Here is a 20084-nt window from a genome sequence, read left to right on the forward strand (position 1 = left end):
GGAAGATGGGGGTGGGGGGAGAGGGCGCCCTGGCGTCATCTCCCCTGCACTGCCAGCTGGCCTTGCGAGGGCACGTTCCCCGCCCCCCACCCCCTGCTCCGGCTCCCGGGAGGGTCTCAGGGGGTCCTCGGGTTCCCCTGGCCATCGCCGGGTCCTGCCCAGTGAGGGACCGACCAGCAGCCCCAGCAGGCCGGTGAGCGGCTCGCGGCGCCCTCTGCTGGCCACCGTGGGAACTGCACAGGTGCCGGGCCCTGCCTGCCGCGGGGGTCCCGCCCACTCACACCCAGAAGCGCCTCAATCAGGCCAGTCCCCGCGTCCCGGGGGTTCCCTGCCCGCCCCTCGGGGGCCGACCCGTGGCTGCGGAGCCGCAGGAGGGGGCGCTGCCCGCGCAGCGGTCCCTGGGGGGCCTCCGGCCTGATGCCCGAGCTCCGTGCCGCCAGGTTGGTTGGCGGGGGCAGGAGCAGGGCCGGCGACTCCTGGCGGGCGACCCCCGGCGCCCATCTCCCCGACGCGGGGCGAACCCCAGCCCCCGGCGCCCAGGGAGGCGCACCCCGAGGCCACGTGACCGTCTTTCCTGGGGGCAGCGGCGGGCGGGCAGCGGGGAGCACAGGGCGCGCGAGTCCTGGGACGCGGGGGCGCGGGGCTCTGAGACCAGAGGCGTCTGTCCGCGGGGTCCGGGCAGCGGCGGCGGCAGCCAGACTGGAAGGCGGGCTCGGTGTCTGGCCCCTCGGGCGGGCGGGGCTGGGTCCTAGTCTGGTGGAGGTGGCATAGGGCTCAGGCTTCCAGCTCTGAGTCTCCCTCATCCGGGGCGCGCTGCTCCGCGTGGTCTAGGAGATGGGGGTCAGTGGCGGCGCGGGCGTCCCCCACGTGCCGGCAGGGGGCTGTCCCCGCTGCAGCGCCCCCGCCCCAGACTCACCCCGCACCCCCACGCCTGCTCGGGGGCGCCCTCCACTCCAGGTGGGAAAACCCCCAGACCACTGAGCCTCCTAGGACCCGCCGACCACGGACTGCTGGTTGTAGGCCCTGAGGGTCCTCAGGGCCCCTGGGGCCTCGACTTCCCTTCCTGTGCCAGAAATCAACCCAGAGAGAGGCCAGTGCACAACTGCCCTAGAACCTATGCTCAACGGCTCCCAGGACTATTGCGGGGGGAGGGGCCCAGGCTTTGATGCTTGCAGAAGTTTAGTGAAATTTTACTGACTGTGAGGGAGAAAACGTCTTTCTTGGGGGTGGGGGCAGAGGGAGAGGCACAAATGCCCAGGTGCGTTTGCCTGGCACATGACCCAACCTGAGTTCAATCCTCGGCTTCCCATAGGGTCCCTGAGCTCCACCAAGAGTAATTCCTGAGTGCAAAGCCAGGAGTAAGCCCTGAGCACTGCCGGGTGTGATCCAAAATAAGGGTGTTTGCCTTGCAAGCGGCCAACATGGCGACCCGAGTTCTCTTGAGAGCCCGGCAAGCTACCGAGAGTATCTCACCCACACAGCAAAGCCTGGCAAGCTACCCGTGACGTATCCTATTCGATATACCAAACACAGTAACAATTGTCACAGTGGAGACGTTACTGGGCCCGCTCGAGCAAATCGATGAACAGTGTCAGTGACGGGGACTGTTGGGGCCACGCCTGGCGATGCTCAGGGGCCACTCCTGGCAGACCCAGGGGGGCCTTATGGGGTGCCAGGATTCGACCCCGAGTCTTCTGCACGCCAAGCAAGTGCCCTGTCTGCTCTAGTGTCTCTGGCTCCCACACGCTTCTTTGAAAGAATCAAGAACATGGGGGCAGAGAGGCAGCACAGGGGTCTGCACCACATGGTTCCCAAGCACTGCTGCAGCTGGGATGGCCCCCGCGACTCTCCCGCCCAGACTACAGCAGGGGCTGCAGGTGGCCCCCAGCCCAGAGGGCCCAGGTCACCAAGGTCTCTGTGACCCCCATACGGAAGCAGAAGAGCCCCCAGCTCTGACCCCAGGGCCCCATGCCACCTCATCTCCCACTGTCCCGCTAGGGGCGCCGAGGGTGCCCCACCCACCGAACCAGGTCACAGGCCGCTGAGACTCAGCACTCCCCGGGGCTGTACAGACCCCCCAGACCCCCAGCAGAGCCGGGGCACAGCGCTGCCTCTGCTCCCTTGGAGGGACCCTCCCGGGAAACTGGGGGCGGGGGGACGAGGGTGCCCTGGCGTCATCTCCCCTGCACTGCCAGCTGGCCTTGCGAGGGCATGTTCCCCCCCCCCGCCCCGCCCCGGCTCCTGGGAGCGGTCTCAGGGGGTCCTCGGTTTCCCCTGGCCATCGCCGGGTCCTGCCCAGTGAGGGACCCACCAGCACCCCCAGCAGGCTGGTGAGCGGATTGCGGCGCCCTCTGCTGGCCGCCGTGCGAACTGCACAGGTGCCGGGCCCTGCCTGGCTCGGGGTCCCGCCCACCCGCACCCAGCAGCACCTCGTTCAGGCCCGCGTCCCCAGTCCCAGGGGTTCCCTGCCGGCCCCTCGGGAACGGCCCGTGGCTGCGGAGCCGCAGGAGGGGGCGCTGCCCGCGCAGCGGTCCCTGGGGGGCCTCCGGCCGGATGCCTGAGCTCCGTGTTGCCAGGTTGGTTGGCGGGGGCCGGAGCAGGGCCGGCGACTCCCGGCGGGCGACCCCCAGCGCCCATCTCCCCGACGCGGGGCGGACCCCAGCCCCCAGCCCCCGGCGCCCAGCGAGGCGCACCCCGAGGCCACGTGACTGTCTTTCCTGGGGGGCAGCAGCGGGCGGACCGCGGGGAGCGCAGGGCGCGCAGGGCGCGCGAGTCCTGGGGCGTGGGCGCGGCCCCCCCCTCCGTCTCGGGGGTCTGAGTCCAGAGGCGTCTGTCCGAGGGAGCGGGCGGTGGTGGCGGCGGCAGGACTAGACCGCGGCCTCGGCGTCTGACCAGTCGGGCGGGGCGGGGCGGGCGGGGGTCCCTCGCATGCGGCGCGGGGTCCCGTCCGGCGGTGGCTTCAGGCTCAGGCTTTGGGCTCCGCGTCTTCCTCCTCGTGGGCGCCCGGCTCCGCGTGGCCAAGGAGATGGGGGTCAACGGAGGCCCGGGCGGCCCGCACGTGCCGGCAGGGGGGGCTGTCCCCGCGGCAGCGTCCCCCGCCCGAGACTCACCACGCACCCCCACGCCTGCTGGGGGGGGTCGGCCTCCACTCCAGGTGGGGAAACGGGCTCAAAGGTATGCAGCAAAGCCTAGACGGCTCGGCTTCTTCTGACCCCGTGGTCGGGGGTCTCTCCTGCATCCCATTCTCCGTGGAGGAGAGGCCCGACCTCTGCCCGCCGTTCCGGGGGCGGGTCTGGGCAGGGGGCCACCGTCCTCTCCCCACCGCGCTCTGCTGCTACTGCGGCTGGGCATGAACCTCCGGGAACCCCCAGCCCACTGAGTCTCCTTGGACCCTCCGGCCACGGACTGCTGGTCAAGGGCCCCGCGGGTCCTCACAGCCCCTGGGACCTCGACTTCCCTTCCTGTGCCAGAAATCAACCCAGAGAGAGGCCAGTGCACAACTGCCCTAGAACCCACGCTCAGCGGCTCCCAGGACTATTGCGGGGGGGAGGGGCCCAGGCTTTGATGCTTGCAGAAGTTTAGGGAAATTTTACTGACTGTGAGGGAGAAAAAGTTTGCCTGTGTGTACATGCCAGAACCCGCGTATCATTGTGTCCATTTGAATTTTAAGAAACAAGTTAATAACTTTGGAAGATGGAGAACAGAAAGAAAAAAGGAAAAAAGAACTTGTTGCACCCCCACCCCACCCCCCCAAAAAAGAATTCTTTTAAACACCTAATCCCAGGTTGAAGTGCTATTTCTTGAATAAATTATTACCAAGCAATGACAACAATTAAAACACACACAAAAGGACGTGTGTGGGGGAGCACAGGGTGGGGACGGACGTTCAGTCAAGACTGGGCAATGCCACAGCCTGGAAAGGACATGAGAGGGGACAGAAGTGTGGCTCCTGGGATGCATATTGGGAGAGAGACAGAGGTGCGTGTGAAGTGGGGGATCTCATTAAAGTCTGGGGCCCAGGATAGCTGTGGCTGTTCGTATCCGACTCAGTGGTTCGAATCTGTGCACCCCTGGGAGAAGCCGGCAGGGCCACTGGGCACTCCCTCCATCCCACCTTGCAGCACTGGGTCATGCATGTTTAGATCACATGCTCTGGGCCATAGCACCAGTGATGCGGGCAGGTGACACATTGAATGAGGCGTAACTTACAGCAAAAAGACGAGTCTCCCTGGTCCCCGGGTGAGTGGGTGAACGAGGAGCATGTTCCGAGTGTCAGATGCCTCCGAAAACTGACAGGAGGAATCGGAGACTGAGGCCCACGTTAGAAATGGCAGAATGTATGTCTGGTTAGTGAGACCCAAGATATCCGCACACACATTACAGACTTCTCATGGGTTTACGGCAAACGGAAATTCTCACAGAGATGAAAAGAGAAGTGTGTATTTATCTCAGTGCGTGGCTCACACTTACACTCCAGATCATTAAGTAGTAAGCAAAGAATCTGAGACTAGCAGAGATCTCCTGAATTCAACACCCAAGGGCTGGAAATACACCGGAAAGTGTGGACTTCTGTGCAGTTAAGCTATTACCTGAGCAACACCTCGCTAGGGAATAGGATCTTGTTTAGGTGGAAAGAAGAGCGTTTTAGTGGAAAGGAAATCTCTGATGCGACCCTGTGGGTCAGGAATCTTGACTTTCCTATGGCATGTGTTTGGGGCTGGGCTGGGGTCTACACTTCACAGACAGGAGAGCTGGGTTGGTCCCCAGCGCTGCATGGTCTCTGGAGGCAGGAATGACTGAAGAGCACTGTGTCCCCAAAGCAAAACAAAACAAACTTATTTGGTAACTGATCCCACCACAAGATTATTTTAAGAGTTCCTTGCTCTAAATCTAACACATACTTAGAAAATCTGATTTTAAATGTTTATTCAAAGTGAAGGGGTTTAAGGAGGATGAGCAGAGTCTCCTGCCCCCGTGCTTGGCTGTCCTCGCCGGGACCCCTTGGAGGGGAGCGGGTTGAGTTTCCCTCCCCACCCCGACCAGGGCTCCGGCATCCGAAGACCTCCACAACCAGCCATCACCATGCTGAGACCACTCTCCACAGGCATGAAGGTACTGGCAGAGGAACAAAGGCATGCGTGTCCTGGGGCTGAGATCTCCAAGCCTGCTCGGATTGGGGCTGAGCATCCTCCACTCAGATCCTCCATATTCCAGTAGGCAGGGGTTACACCCACCAACTGGCCCCCTTGTGCCCTGTAATCCCATCAATGGCCAAGACCCAGAGACTATAAAACCCAGCTCCCGGAAGCATCTTATTATCTCATTCTTTCTTTGGACAAACTGGCAGGCTACCGAATGTAACCTGCCCACACGGCAGAGTCTGGCAAACTCCCCGTGGCTTACCCAATATGCCAAATACCAGTAACAATGATGAGGCTCATTCTGCTAACCCTGAAAGAGCCTTGAATATGGCACTTTTTAAAAAATTCTCAGGGCTAGGACAAAGGAGACATTACCGGGGCCTGTTCGAGGCAATCGACGAACAACAAGATGGTTGTGATCGTGATCGTGAGCAGATTCCGATTTTTTTGGGGGGAGGGGGTCATACGGAGAGATCTCAGGGGATCCTCCTGGTTGTGCACTCAGGAATTACTCCTGGCAGTGCTTGGGGGACCATATGGGATGCCAAGGATCGAACCCAAGTTGGCCGTGTGCAAGGCAAACGCTCTCCACGCTGGAATGTCGCTCCAGTCCCACATTCCCATTCTTTGGTCAGGACTATCCAACTAGCCTGAGCCATCAGCTCTGAGGCAGGAGGGGAGGGCAGTTTCCTTGGCATGTTCCTGACACAAGCCTGGAACATTGCACAATCACCTGGCAGCCTTTCCTCGAGTGGGCACGTGTGGCGACCCCTACATGGACACGGCCAAACAGACCCTGGCAGCTGCTCCTGCTGACCAGTCCTCACGGCTAATTCCTTTGGTCTCTTCTCAGCTCTGACTTCTACCGTGCAATCCACAAGTGGCTGGAGGACATCGGGCCTCTTTACCGATGCCCGAGTCACAAATACGCTTTAGATTTGGTGTCATGAGGAACAGCAGAGGGAGGAGAGCCGGAAGGGAGGTCTCCGGGGCCAGAAACCTTTCCCAAGGGATCACACTACCCAGATTCTTTCCTTACGACTTTCATAAGAAATAAATCTCAGTCATGATGCAAATGCCTTAAAGTGTTACTGGGCAGCCTTTCAAAATGCAAAAAACAAGAACCAAATATTAGAAACTAAAAAATATATGATATTTATTATAACGTTGATAGTTTCTTTAGTCTTTCCATCAACAACACACAGATAGAGCAAAGGAAGCAGGAGTGGGAGGAAAAAGAGAGGGTGAGGTGAGCACGGCAGCGCGTGAGCGCGGAGACAGCCAGACATCAGCACCCACAGTGAGCTCAGGACCACGGAGGCTGCCTCCCGGCCCCGCAGAGTTCCTGACCAAAGCCCGAGCCTGACATTCTGGTTCTGGTATCTGTCCCTGGCCGTCAGGGAAGTGGGGGACTCTGAACAGGACTTCCCCCCCCCCCCCCCAGCCATCCTCTCTGGGCTTTAGCAGTGGTCTGAGCAGGGCAGGACTGGCCCTGCCTTCCGCAGCTGGACCTGTTTTGAACCTGTCTGAAAACCCAACTTGGAGACAATCTCCCGAAAGAAACGCTGACTTTCACAAAGTGCAGAGACACACCTTTGGCACACATCGCTTGCAGCTAAGCTGGAGATAACAACAGTCTGGGGAAAAACCGCAGCAAACCCAGGGATTGGGTGAGTGTAGCCGACGACCTCGCTCAGAGGCAGCAGTTCTGCGCCTCCATGTGGGAGCCCAGGATGGAGAGAGCCTCCGCCATCAGGACTGCACGCCAACAAGGCCCTTGGGGGCAGGCAGCAGTTTCTGCATGAACCCAGGGAAAGTGGACCTAAACCCTTCTAGGCTTTCAACCTGAGAGCAGAGCAAATTCCTTTTAGCACTTTATGTACCATCACACTCAGACCTACATCTGAATACTTTACAATCTCTACCTGGCGATGAAGATCCTGGGATTAGCTACAATTGAGTTGTCTTCAGATTTCTGAATCAGACACAACTTGCCATGATTAACGAGAAGAAACAGTTCAATATTTGTTTTAAAATTTTTTAATAGTTTTAAAATTTATTACTCCCACAAAAAAAAAATAAAGTCATCATTTGTTCCTTAGATTCACTGAAAGTTTTTTTCCTTCGGGGTGGATGGGTGCACACCTGGCCATGCTCAGGGTTTACCCTGGCTCTGGGCTCAGGGTACCACATGGGGTGCCAGGGATTGAACCCAGCTCAGCTGTGTACAAGACAAGATAGTACCAGTTCTACGACTTCCCCGGCCCCTGAAAGAGTGACATTCCATGGATGGCTGCATAAACATTCCTGGGACATAGGGGGAGAAGGGGAACAGAGGTGATGAGACAGCAGAGGGAAATGGAAAAGTGGTTAAATGGGTCATTTGATTTTAGAATTTATTTATGTATTTATTTTTGCCGGGGGTCACGCCCAGCGATGCACAGGGTTACTCCTGGCTCTGCACTCAGGAATTACTCCTGGTGTTGCTCAGGAGACCATATGGGATGCTGGGAATTGAACCCGGGTCGGCCGCGAGCAAGGCCATACCCCGCCGTGCTACCGCTCCAGCACTAAGTTGCATGCCAAGACGAGTGTCTTAAAAAAACAAAACCAAAATGAAACAAAAAACTGGTTCCCGTTCTAACGGATGGTTCCTCCTCAAGCCAGGGGCGCCAGCCTTGATTCTGGGGGGCTGTGCGTTGTGGGGAGCGCGGGAGAGGATGGGACTCGGGTGTCTGTGTGCCCCCAACTTGGGAGTTGTCTCCTTCAAATAGCACCAGGGATGAACCGACCATTTGGGACCAGCTGTGGGGGCTGGGAGGATGAGCGGATGGAAGGACCTGAGATGGGAGGCAACCGTGGACGCGCAACAGACCCTGACAATCGCCACTCAAGAGTACAGAGGAGGGGGTCTCCCCACAACCAGAACAGATGGTGGGGGTGGGGTGGGGGGTGCGCTGTGTCACAGGGAATTACAGCACAGTAGATTTCATGGGAAACGCATTTCCCGTCCTTGTGTCCTCCATCTTCGGCAGCCTGGCAGTGGGCTGGCCTTGGGGATACTCCTGGCTCCTTGCTGGGGGCTGGGTGGAGGGAGGGAACTCTGCCTCCTGCAAAGCCTGTGCTCCCTGTGGCCCCAGACTTCAGAGCAAAGCTCAGATATGCTTAGGCCCATCTGCCTTTTTCTTTTCTTTTGTTTTGGGGCCACACCTGGTGATGTGAGGGGCTTCCTCCTGGCGCTGCGCTCAAGGATCACTCCTGGCGGGGGGAGGGTCCACCTGGGATTCCAGGGATCGACACTGGGTTGGCCTCCAACAAGGGAAGTTCCCTGCCTGCTGTGCTATCCTGCAATTCCCCTATTTGTCCTTTTCATTCTGACTTTCGTTTGCATTTCTGCAGGAAGTTCAAATTCTGGGCTTATCTGCTCCACCTCAGTTCAAGATTTTTTTCCATTCTGTTAAATTATGTCTTTTTCTCCTGATACGCTGGTTGAAGTTTTTGTTCTCCTTAGTCATAACAGTAAATGTAGAAAACGAATCTGTAACAAGATAGTTCTTTTTTGTGGCACATTTGGCGGTATTTGGGGCTTACTCCTGGCTCTGTGCTCAGAGAGCACTCCTGGCGGTGCTCGGGGGACCATACAGAGTGCGGGAATCAAACGTGAGTCAGACAAAAAGCAAGGCAAGACCCTCCCACTGTGATATTGATGTCGGTGAGTCCCACGGGTGACTTATGTGAAGCGGGGAGGAGAAAGACGGTCACTTTCTCCCCAGCCGCCTCTTCCACCCGGGACCCAGGATTACTGGGTTCTTGTCTCACCTCGCAGAAAGGAATTTCAGGAGTAGACAAGCAGTGAAACAAATAGATTTTATATGGAGGATTTTTGGAGAGGGAGAGAAAGGGATAAGCAGATAAGCGGGGGAATGGAGAGTAAGAGAGAGAGAGAGTATAGGGTCCAGAGAGAACGCGGGCTTCTCCGAGGGTGGAGAGAGACCCTGCACACATCCCAGCATTAGACACGAATGCATGAAAGTACACATCTCAAGAGGGGAGATGCGGGTGACACATGTGCTCGGGCACCACATGAGCTGGGCCACGTGGGCGCAAGCAGCACATGGGCTCCTTTGTTCAAGGTGGCCTTTATAGGGTTTCTCCAACCTGCCCCCACCTGAGGCTTCTTCCCAGGTAAAAGTCTGTTGCTAAGGAGGTTACCAGGGAGGTCCAAAAAGAGGAATTTCATGGGGAGGCCTATATCCTCAGGGTCTGCAGATGGTCTTATCGGGCCTTTGCTTTCTGTATCCACAAGGTGGCTCATTCCTAGAAATCTTCTTCCATGAAACTTTGTTTCATTGCAAAGGGCCTTTCCCTATCTACCTGCCTACATCACAACCATTATTGACTTACTGGTCCCTACTCTATCCTAAGTATCCTCTGTCCCCTACACTTGTGTTTTTTTCCAACCATTGACAAGGCCTCCTGGCCCCCATTTTCCTAGCCTTGGATATCAATCTCATATGTGTGTGTGTGTGTGTGTGTGTGTGTGTGTATTATGGGCTGGAGCCATAGCACAGTGGGTAGGGCGTTTGCCTTGCATGCAGCCAACATGGCCAACCCGAGTTCGATTCCTCCGCCCCTCTCGGAGAGCCTGGCAAGCTACCGAGAGTATCTCGCCCGCAAGGCAAAGCCTGGCAAGCTACCCTTGACATATTCAATATGCCAAACACAGTAACAACAAGTCTCACGATGGAGACATTACTGGGCCCGCTCGAGCAAATCGGTGAACAACGGGAGGACCGTGACCATATATATTATATTCCACAAAATGGGTGCTTACTTATATTTGTGAAGGGACTTGGGAATCATATCCAGCAGTGCTGAGGCTCCTCCGGGCTCTGCTCAGGCATCACTCCTGGAGGGGATACTGGGGACCATATGAAGTGCCAGGGAAAGGAATCTGGGTTTGCTGCTTGCTAGGCATCAGCCTTGCCCCAGGGCTCTCTCTCCAATCTAGAGTTTACTGACTTACAACCTAGTATTACAGAATATTCACAGTACGATGTAATATTTGGATATCCTGCAAAGTAACCATGATTCATGTATAGACCGTTTGGATTCCCTACCATAGATTCTAAAGTCAAGGACTGCTATTGGGTATTATGTAGGCTAAAAGGAACAGTCTTGCTCAAGCTCTTTCTCTAGAAAAATCAACCTGAGGAGACGTGCGTCAAACGTACAGGAGTTGGTGCTTATAAACATCTTTGAATCTGTTAATTTGGGTTAATGATATAGCAACTTCCAGTTTCTTTCCCAGACTTTATGGATTGATGGTGTTTGTACTGCATGGTGTCTTTTTAGTTTCATCTCGTGAAATCGCTATGGAGAATCACTGAAGGTATTCATTTTAGGCTACGTTGATTTGGAAGCTTTGCAATAATACAATAAAGGTTTTATTTGTTTTGGGTTTTTTATTTTTTTGCTTTTTGAGTCACACCTGGTGGTGCACAGGGGTTACTCCTGGCTCTTCACTCAAGAATTACTCCTGGCGGTGCTCTGGGGATCGTTTGGGATGCTGGGAATTGAATCCGGGTCTGCTGCGTGCAAGGCAAACGCCCTACCCACTGTGCTATTTCTCCAGCCCCCTGTTTTGGCTTTTTTTTTACCTTTAAACCTCACCAGTGGTTCTTTTTTTTTCATTTTTTATAATTTTATTTATTGAATCACCATGAGACCAGTTACAAAACTTTCGGGTTTAAGTCTTGGTCATACAATGAAACGCCCATACCGTCACCAGTACCCTTTCTCCACCACCAAAAACCCTAGTATACCCCCATCCCACACCCTCTCCTTACCTGTGGAGGAAATGATTTCCACATTACTCTCTCTCTACTTTGATTACATTCAAAATTTTGACACGGGACCCACCATTATTATTTTGGATTTTACCCCAACACTCAGATCTCCTGAAAAGGCAACAGTAGACAATTTGTTTTCTATTCCTGGTTTTAAATAACATATGATGTCATGTGGCTGCAGTAGTGGTTGCGCGATTTTGGAATTCCAAAATTTTAACAATTAAATCTGGAGGGATTTCTTGCCAAAACCTGCTGGGTTCCGAGATTTGTTCCTGAGTCTCTGGGATCATGGCCGTTAAGCAACTTGATCAAAGCCAGAAAGGCCGTTAATGGGCGGTGACTAGAGGTCTTGTTGGGATGGGGAGGAAAGGGCTGGTCCCACCCCCATCCCGTGAGGCCCCACGTGTCTCATCACTGAGGGCCCAAACCTGACTGTCCAATGGCCTCTGGAGGATGGCGGCCATCAAGCCACCAAGGGGGAGCAGGTGAAGGGACAGCACCCTTTCCTCCCTGGAATGGCCCAGCGACAGTAACCTACTGCAGGGTCTGGATGCATTTCTGCCAAAAGCCACTGGATTCCGAGATTTGTTTCTGAGTCTCTGGGATCATGGCCGTTAAGTAGCTTAATCAGGAGCCAGAGAGGCCATTCGTGGGCGGTGACTTGGGGTCTTGTTGAGACTGGGAGAAAAAGGCCGGCTCCACCCCCATCCCATGAGGCCCCACGTATCTGGTCACTGTGGGCCCAAACCTGACTGTCCGGTGGCCTCTGGCGGATGGTGGCCACTGAGCCGCCAAGGGGGAGCAGGTGCAGGGACAGCACCCTTTCTCCCCTCCGGTGGCCCAGCAACAGTAACCTATTGTGCGGTCCTGACGCATTTCTGCCAAAAGCTGCTGAGTTTCGAGATTTGTTTCTGAGTCTCTGGGATCATGGCTGTTAAACAGCTTGATCAGAAGCCAGAGAGGCCGTTTGTGGGTGACGACTTGGGATCTCGTTGGAGAGGAAAGGGCCAGCTCCACCCCCATCCCATGAGGCCCTATGTGTCTCGTCACTGTGGGCCCAAACCTGATTGTCCAATGGCCTCTGGAAGATGGCAGCCAGCAGGCTGCCAGGGGGAACAGGCCAAGGCACAAAATCTATTCCCACCTGGAGTGGTCCAGCGCCTGTAACTTACTGCAGGGACTCGACACATTTCTGCCAAAAACCGTTGGGTTTCGAGGTTTGTTTCTGAGTGTCTGGTATCATGGCCGTTAAGCAGTTCAATCAGGAACCAGAGAGGCGATGCCTCCAAATATAGAGCTGAACTGGAGATGGTTTGTGGGTGTGTCTCCCACATACCTAACTTTTGCCTGTTTACTTTCTTGGTAAACTCTGCCCCAAGTTTTTGGGGTCTGGTCCAAGGCACGGCAGCAATTTGGGGGTACCTGGAAGTCTGAAGGTGCCATCAGGCTGGGTGTTAGTCTCCTATTTTGTTACTTAATGTTCCCCAGATGAATGCAATCTTTCTATGTTTGTCTCTCTCTTTCTGCCTCATTTCGCTTAGCATGATATTTTCCATGTAGTACCACTTGTATGTAAAGTTCATGATTTCATCTTTTCTAACAGCTACATAGTACTCCATTGTGTAGATGTACCAAAGTTTCTTTAACCAGTCATCTGTTCTCAGGCACTCAGGTTTTTTCCAGATTCTGGCTATTGTAAACAGTGCTGCAATGAACAAACAAGTGCAGATGTCACTTCGAGTATACATTTTGGCCTCTCTGGGATATATTCCCAGGAGTGGTATTGCTGGGTCAAATAGGAGCTCAATTTCTAATTTTTTGAGAATCGACCATACTGTTTTACAAAACGGCTGAACCAGCCGGCATTCCCACCAGCAGTGAAGGAGGGTCCCTTTCTCGCCGCATCTGCGCCAACTCTGGTTGCTTTTGTTCTTTTGGATGTGGGCCATTCTGTGTGGTGTGAGATGATATCTCATTGTGGTTTTGATCTGCATCACCCTGATGATTAATGATGTAGAGCATTTTCTCATGTGCCTTTTAGTCACTTAGATTTCTTCTTTGAGAAAGTTTCTGTTCATTTCGACGCCCCATTTTTGATGTGGTTCGATGTTTTCTTCTTGTGGAGTTCAACCAGTACTTTGTATATCCTTGATATCAACCCTTTGTTGGATGTCTATTGGGTGAATATCCTTTCCCATTCTGTAGACTGTCTTTGTACTTTGGTTACTGTTTCTTTTGAGGTGCAGAAGCTTCTTAGTTTAAAGTAGTCCCATTTATCTATCTCTGTTTTCACTTGCTTGACCAGTGGCATGACATCTTTGAAGATACCATTCGCTTCGATGTCATGGAGGGTTTTGCCAACCTTGTCTTCAATGTACCTTATGCCATTCTGACAATACTTATGGATTCCCGTCTGATGTTGAGGTCTTTAATCCATTTTGATCTTACTTTTGTACATGGTGTTAGGCAGAGATCTGAGCCCACTGTTTTGCATGTAGCTGTCCAGTTTTGCCAGCACAATTTGTTAAAGAGGCTTTCCTTGCTCCACTTCACATTTCTTGCTCCCTTCTCAAAGATTAGATGATCATATGTTTGGGGGAAGCTGTCAGTATATTCAACTCTGTTCCACTGGTCTGCAGCCCTGCCTTTGTTCCAGTACCATGCTGTTTTAATTGTTACTGCTTTGTAGTAGAGTTTGAAGTTAAAGAGGCTGATTCCTTCCATTTTCTTTTTCCCAAGAATTGCTTTAGCTATTCTTCGGGGCTTATTGTTCCATACGAATTTCAGGAGTGTTTGCTCCATTTTTAGTTGAAAAATGTCATGAGTATCGTTATAGGGATCACACTGAATTTGTACAATGCTTTGGGAAGTATTGCCATTCTGACAATGTTAATTCTCCCGATCCATGAGCAGGGGATATCTTTCCATTTTCTCATGTCCTCTTTTATTTCATGAAGTAGCGTTTTGTAGTTTTCTTTGTACAGGTTCTTTACTTCCTTAGTTAAGCTGATTCCTAGGTACTTGATTTGCTGGGGCACAATTGTGAACGGGATTGTTTTTTTCATGTCACTTTCTTCTCTCTCACAATTTGCATATAGGAAAGCCATGGACTTTTGGGTATTGATTTTATAGCCTTCAACTTTACTATACAAGTCTATTGTTTCTAGGAGTTTCTTAGTAGAGGTTTTAGGATTCTCTAAGTATAGTATCATATCATCTGCGAATAGTGAGAGCTTGATTTCTTCCGTTCCTACCTGAATGCTCTTAATATCTTTTTCTTGCCTAACCGCCATTGCAGTACTATTTTGAAAAGCAGTGGAGAGTGTGGGCATCTTTGTCTCCTCCCTGATCTTAGTGGGAAGGCTCTCAGTTTTTCCCCATTGAGGATGATGCTTGCTGTAGGCTTGTGGTAAATGGCTTTAACTATATTGAGGAAAGTCCCCTCTATCCCCATTTTGGAGAGGGTTTTCATCATAAATGCCAAGAATTACTCCTGGCAGTGCACAGGAGACTCTATGGGATGCTGGGAATCAAACCTGGGTCAGCTGCATGCACAGGCAGGAAATGCCCTACCAACTGTGCTATCACTCCAGCCCAAAACTATATTATTTGTAATATATTTGTTTGGATGATAGTTCTATGATTCACAACACTGTTCTTGGTGCTTTCGCGGACACATAATTCCAACACCACACATATCACCATTGATTTTCTATAGCATTAGTGTTGCGGGAAAGAATTTACAAGGGACTTGGCCCGACCTCCCAGCTCTGGGAGCTGCGGGGCCCAGAGTGAAGAGAGGGGTTACTCTTGGCAGGAAAAGAAAGGCAGGCCTAAGTCTGACCAGGAATGCTGCCTTCCCTCCCAGAAAAGAATTTCAGAAAGAGACAAATAGTGAAGTCAAAAAGTTTTAACTTAGAGTTAAAGGGGAGAGAGAAAGAGAGGAGAGAAGAGAGAGAGAAAGAGAGAGAGAGAAAGTGAATGAGAGAGAGATGCATTCAAGAGAGAACTTGGGCTTTTTTAGTCAGCCACCCTATATTACCCACCCCATCCCCCCCACACACACAGTATTGGGGGCACGATACTGGCCTTGCGGAATGATTGTATAGGTGTGGGATTTTCAAACCACCATGTGTGGGATTTTCACCCTAGATTTAAAAAATACCTTGGTATTGTTGTTTTGTTTTGTTTAATTTTCAGTTTGCTTGTTTTTGTTTTGGGACCACACCCCGTGGTACTCAGGATTTACTTCTGACTCTACACTCAGGAATCTTTCCTAGTGGGGCTCGGATGACCACTTGGGATCGGACTGGGGTCGGCCCTGTGCAAGGAAGGGCCCTCCCGCTGTGCTATAGCTTGGGCCCCAACATTTGAAACTTTCGATGGTCCATCTTCATTTCCTATCACATTCTTCTGCTGTATCTTCTTTCCAAAAAGGGGTCCAGCCTTTACTGGACCTGGGCTGGTGCCAGTTAGAGTCTTATCAGGCCTTAGTTCCTGTGTCCACAAAGTGGGTCCAGCCATAATATGTTTTTCTACTTTAGAGTTGGAGAAAGAGTCACTTCTTCAAACCCCATCTTGGTTTCATTACTTCCCAAGAAGTCATTGCCCAGAGTTCCTGCTGACAATCTATCTACTACTTCATTTTGTTTCCACTTGGGGTGTGGAGGGGGCCATACTTGACAACACAGTGCTCAAGAGTTATTTTTCATTCTGTGCTCAAGGATTGCTCCTGGTGATGCCCAGGGAGCCACACGAGGCGTGGGGGATGAACCTGGGATTGGGCCCACATAAGGCAAGAACCTTAAGCCCTGTTCTATCTCTCCAGCCTACATATGACTTCCTTGGTGCAAAAGTTACTTGAGGTCCTAGAAGTTCTGAAAAATCTTTGGGAGCTAGAGAGACAGTACATTCAGTAAGGTGATGGCCTTGAACACATCAATTGGGTTCCATCCCCAGGTCCTCTGACCCCTGCCACGAGTGCTCACTCCCCTCCCCCCCAATAAAAAAGAAAAAGAAACTTTTACCACTCCTCAACTACAGCCAAGAATAAAAATTACCCCAGATTTGGACTTTTTACAATGACCTATCAAAGTTACTTGAGGTCCTAGAAGAAAACAATCTATTTGACAGAGAAAACATATTTGGTCTTGTTTTTGTTTTGTTTTGTTTGGGAGGGTGTGCTCAGGGATCACTCCTGGCAGGAATCACATATGGTGCAGGGGATAGAACCAAGGTCAGCTGCGTGCAAAGCAAGAGTCCTGCCTTCTGTAATTCTCTCTGGCTCATGCTGTTCTTTTAGACATAAACAGTTCCACAGACTTCCAAGCCCAGATCATGTTTCCCTGAGACTCTGGAAAAATGCAGCAAACCAGCAACAAACCAACAGGAGCCTAGTGCCACCGATGAAAGCCCACTTTCCCTCTATCGCCGCCAACATCGGAAACTGCTGCTTCTTTGCAGTGATAGCTGAGTCTCGCCTCTCCTTAGAACCAGATAAGTGTATTGAGAGATGAGGGTGTGTGGCTTCATCGTAGAGCACATACCGGCATGGGTCCAATCCCCTGAGGTTGATACCAACCACAGCCTCCAATGCCTCAGACCCTTCCCCCAAATCACCAACTAAGCCCCAGTGCTTTCTCTCCTTTCTAATACTGACATACACCCCCCCACAGCTCCCAGTGGTGTGGCCAGAATATGTGGCCACCCCCAGCAGTCCTTCGTGGCAGCTCCCAACTTAGTGCTCAAGCACTGCTCCCGGCTATACTCCGGGACCATGAATACTGGGAAGCAAGCCTGCACCCCAACCTGTTTAGCTAATTCCCTGATACCGTGATTTATAGTACAAAATCGTATTCTTTATTTACCCTTATTCCTAGCACAGGGAACCCCAGCAAGGGCTTTTTCTAATTTATCTTTGCTTCTTTTGTTGTCTGATTGGTTTCCGTGGGGAGGGAGTTTGGGGCACACCAGCCATGCTCAAGGCTACTTCTGGCTCTGTACTCAGGGTCACCAGCAAGACAAGCACCTTCACCCAATACTATCTCTCCAGCCCTGGGAAGTTTTCTTGGTTCTGTGAAGGAAGCACTTTTGGGAAAGTCGCTAAATCACTCAGGTTGTGAAGGTCATTTGTCAAGGGAAACCAAAGTAAACAAAGGTTGCATCTTCCAGACCTCCCCGGATTTGCCCAGGGCTTGACCCAATAATTCACCAAGGGCCTATGTACTGAAGCTCCAGAACACTCAGACTGTCTGGTCTGAGAGAGCCTCTGAGCTGGGGGACGCGTGGAGACTTGAGAGGATGGGAAGTAGCTGAGCCAGAACAGGGCAGGGCTCAGACGGCTTCCCTTTCTAGGTTCTGCTGCAACCCTTCAGCTGACTCTTAACCCCTAATCTTCAAGACGCTTCTGCAGAGCCTGGACCCAGAGCATGGTACAGCGAGGAGGGTTGCCTTGCACGCGGCCAACCCCGGTTTGATTTCCAGCATCCATAGTGTCCCCTGAGCACCGCTGGGAGTAATTCTTGAGTGCGGAGCCAGGAAGAACCCCCGAGCTGGGCAGTTTTGACCAAAAAAGAAAAAAATACAAAAACAATATCCAAAGAACCCTTCCTAAGGAAGGAAGAACCATAGTAGGAAGGTTCTGGAGAGAGCATATTGGGTAGAGGGTTTCCCTTGCACGAGGCTGTCTGGAGCTAGAGCCCCATCATCCCACAGGTGTGCCCTAAGCCTTCCAGGAGCGACTTCTGAATGCAGAGTCAGGATTAAATCCTCTGACTGTGCTATCGTTCCGGCCCCATGTTTCTAAGAGTATAAATGATTGTTGAAAGGGTCTACGACAACCACGGTGAGCTTTGGGCAGCTGGGGCGCTGTGGACAGTCACAGAGAGTGTCACTGTTACTCCTGGTATCTATGAGCCCAAAGACACGGAAGAGTCCTTCCATCCTGTGTCTCCTCCTTTCAGGTCCATAATGTCACTATGGTTCCCGTAGGTGCAAGCAGGGGTGGGCTCAGCGACTGCACCCGTGTGAGGCAGGCTGGGTGGGTTTGCAGGCGCACACGCAACTCACAGACCTCCCACCTTGAACGCACGCTCCATACTGCGATACCGCAGACGGCCAGCAGGGGGCGGGACCACCACGGCAAAGGGGCCACACGCGCTCCAGACTGCAATACCGCAGACGGCCAGCAGTGGGTGGGCGCACCGCGGCAAAGAGACCACACTGGCTCCGAACTGCGATACCGCAGACGGCCAGCAGGGAATGGGTGAACCGCTGCGTAGGGGCCCGAGGCATCCAAACAGGCCTGTGGGGTCCCAGGCATCTTCCATCCGAGCGATGTCCATCGGGGTTAGAATCGATTTACTGCGGGGAGGGCGCTTGTCTTGCACGAGGCCTACCAGGATCCACCCCCCCCCCCGCACCCTAAGGACGCCCCAAGGGGACTTGGGAGTGACCCTGAGCGCAGAGCCAGGGGTTGGACTCGAGATCCAGGGTGTGCACGTCAAACAAAATATTTTGAAAAAAAACAAGATGGGAGGAGTGGGCAAGCTAAATAGATAAAGGTGGGGGGCAGGGGTGTAACTGGGCGGCGGAGCACCGGCCTTGCAGGTCTGAGTCCACGGATTTGATTCCAAGCTCCTGGATCAGGCACCAGAGTCACCCACCCCGCCCCCGGAACTCACAGTTTTAACTGGGAGGAGGGTTGCGGGAGGCAGGGGCGGCAGGAGGCTGAGAGATGCAGGAGGAGCAGGAGCGCAGCCTTCCTCACAGGCCACAGAACCACGCCCCCAGCACCCCCAGAGTCGTGCCCTGAGCACTGCAGGTGGGAACAAAAGGAAAGAAACAGTGGGATACTGTGTATTCGACCCTGACTAGCCTCAGGCTCCCTTCTTATTTTATGTCACTGTCAATGTCTTCTCATTGTTCATCAATTTATCAATTTTCCTCAGAAACATTGTGAGACTTGTTACTGTATTTGGCATAACGAATACATCACAGGTAGCTTGCCAGGCTTTGCCATGCAGGTGACATACTCTAGGTAGCTTGCCAGGCTCTCCGAGAGGGGCGGAAGAATCAAACTCTAGTTGGCCGTGTAGGAAGCGTGCAGGGCAAACGCCCTACCATCTGTGCTATGTATGTAACTTTTGCCTGTTTACTTTCTTGGTAAACTCTGCCCCACGTTTTTGGGGTATGACCCAAGGCATGGCAGCAATTTGGGGGTACCTGGAAGTCTGAAGGCGCCATCAGGCTGCTGATGCACTTGCCTCACAGCTACAGACTGACCTGCTGGTGGCACCATACCCCCAACCCAGTGCTTCTTACAGTTTACTCTTGCCTCTGCACTTAGAGACTGCTCCTACCAGGGCACAGATGACTGGATGAGATTCCTGCGATTGAACCCAGATCAGCCACATGCAAGGTAAGAACCCTACTCACTGTACTACCTCTTTAGCCCAAGATAAACACTTTTAAGAAAATGGTATACAGGCACAGAGCAATAGTTCAGCTGGTAGGGCATGTGCTTTGGCCAATCTGGCTTCAATCTCTGACGTTCCGTATAGTCTGCCCAAGCACTGTCAGGAGTGATTCCTGAGTGCAGAGCCATGAATAATCCCTAAGACATCACCAGGTGTGGCACAAACATAAAGAAACTAAAAGAAATTGGTGTATCAGAATTCCATTGTAGCAACTCTTTGACTTATTTGACTCTATAGTTCTTGATTGCTAGCCAAAAATCTTTTATAAATAAACCGGAGAATAATCAGTTATCACTGGCAAAAAGGAAATAATTTTATTCAAGTAGATATAGAACATTGTTTGCTCAAATTTTAATACTGCTTTACATAGTTTGTGAAACAATTTCAATCGTGTTTATTACTCAAAATGTCAATGGATTACAATCTTTCACTGGTGAGACACTTGATAATCTCCAGAGGAAAATACATCAAAAGCATATATACAATTATAGAAGTTCTTATAATACATGTAGCCCTGATGATACATTATTTATCACGTTTTACAGAACTAGAAAACATACAAATGAAGATAAATACATTCAGACTGGATGATCACCTTCTGATGGTTCAGGTCC

The 20084-nt window shown here is 52.4% G+C and overlaps 1 protein-coding gene across 1 annotated transcript in view; it reads right to left on the reverse strand.

Moving 5' to 3' along the window:
* LOC130038923 (CAP-Gly domain-containing linker protein 1-like) overlaps positions 1-20084 on the reverse strand; it is a gene marked incomplete at its 5' end in the record, with an annotated part of 68248 nt that overhangs the window by 16699 nt on the left and 31465 nt on the right. Inside the window, one exon of the mRNA XM_056130713.1 lies at positions 18073-18225. Within this exon, the coding sequence (XP_055986688.1) occupies positions 18073-18225 (153 nt within the window). The remainder of the gene's footprint in view (positions 1-18072; positions 18226-20084) is intronic.

The sequence above is a fragment of the Sorex fumeus genome, unplaced genomic scaffold (assembly GCF_029834395.1).
Source record: "Sorex fumeus unplaced genomic scaffold, SorFum_2.1 ptg000081l, whole genome shotgun sequence".
Lineage (NCBI taxonomy): Eukaryota > Metazoa > Chordata > Mammalia > Eulipotyphla > Soricidae > Sorex > Sorex fumeus.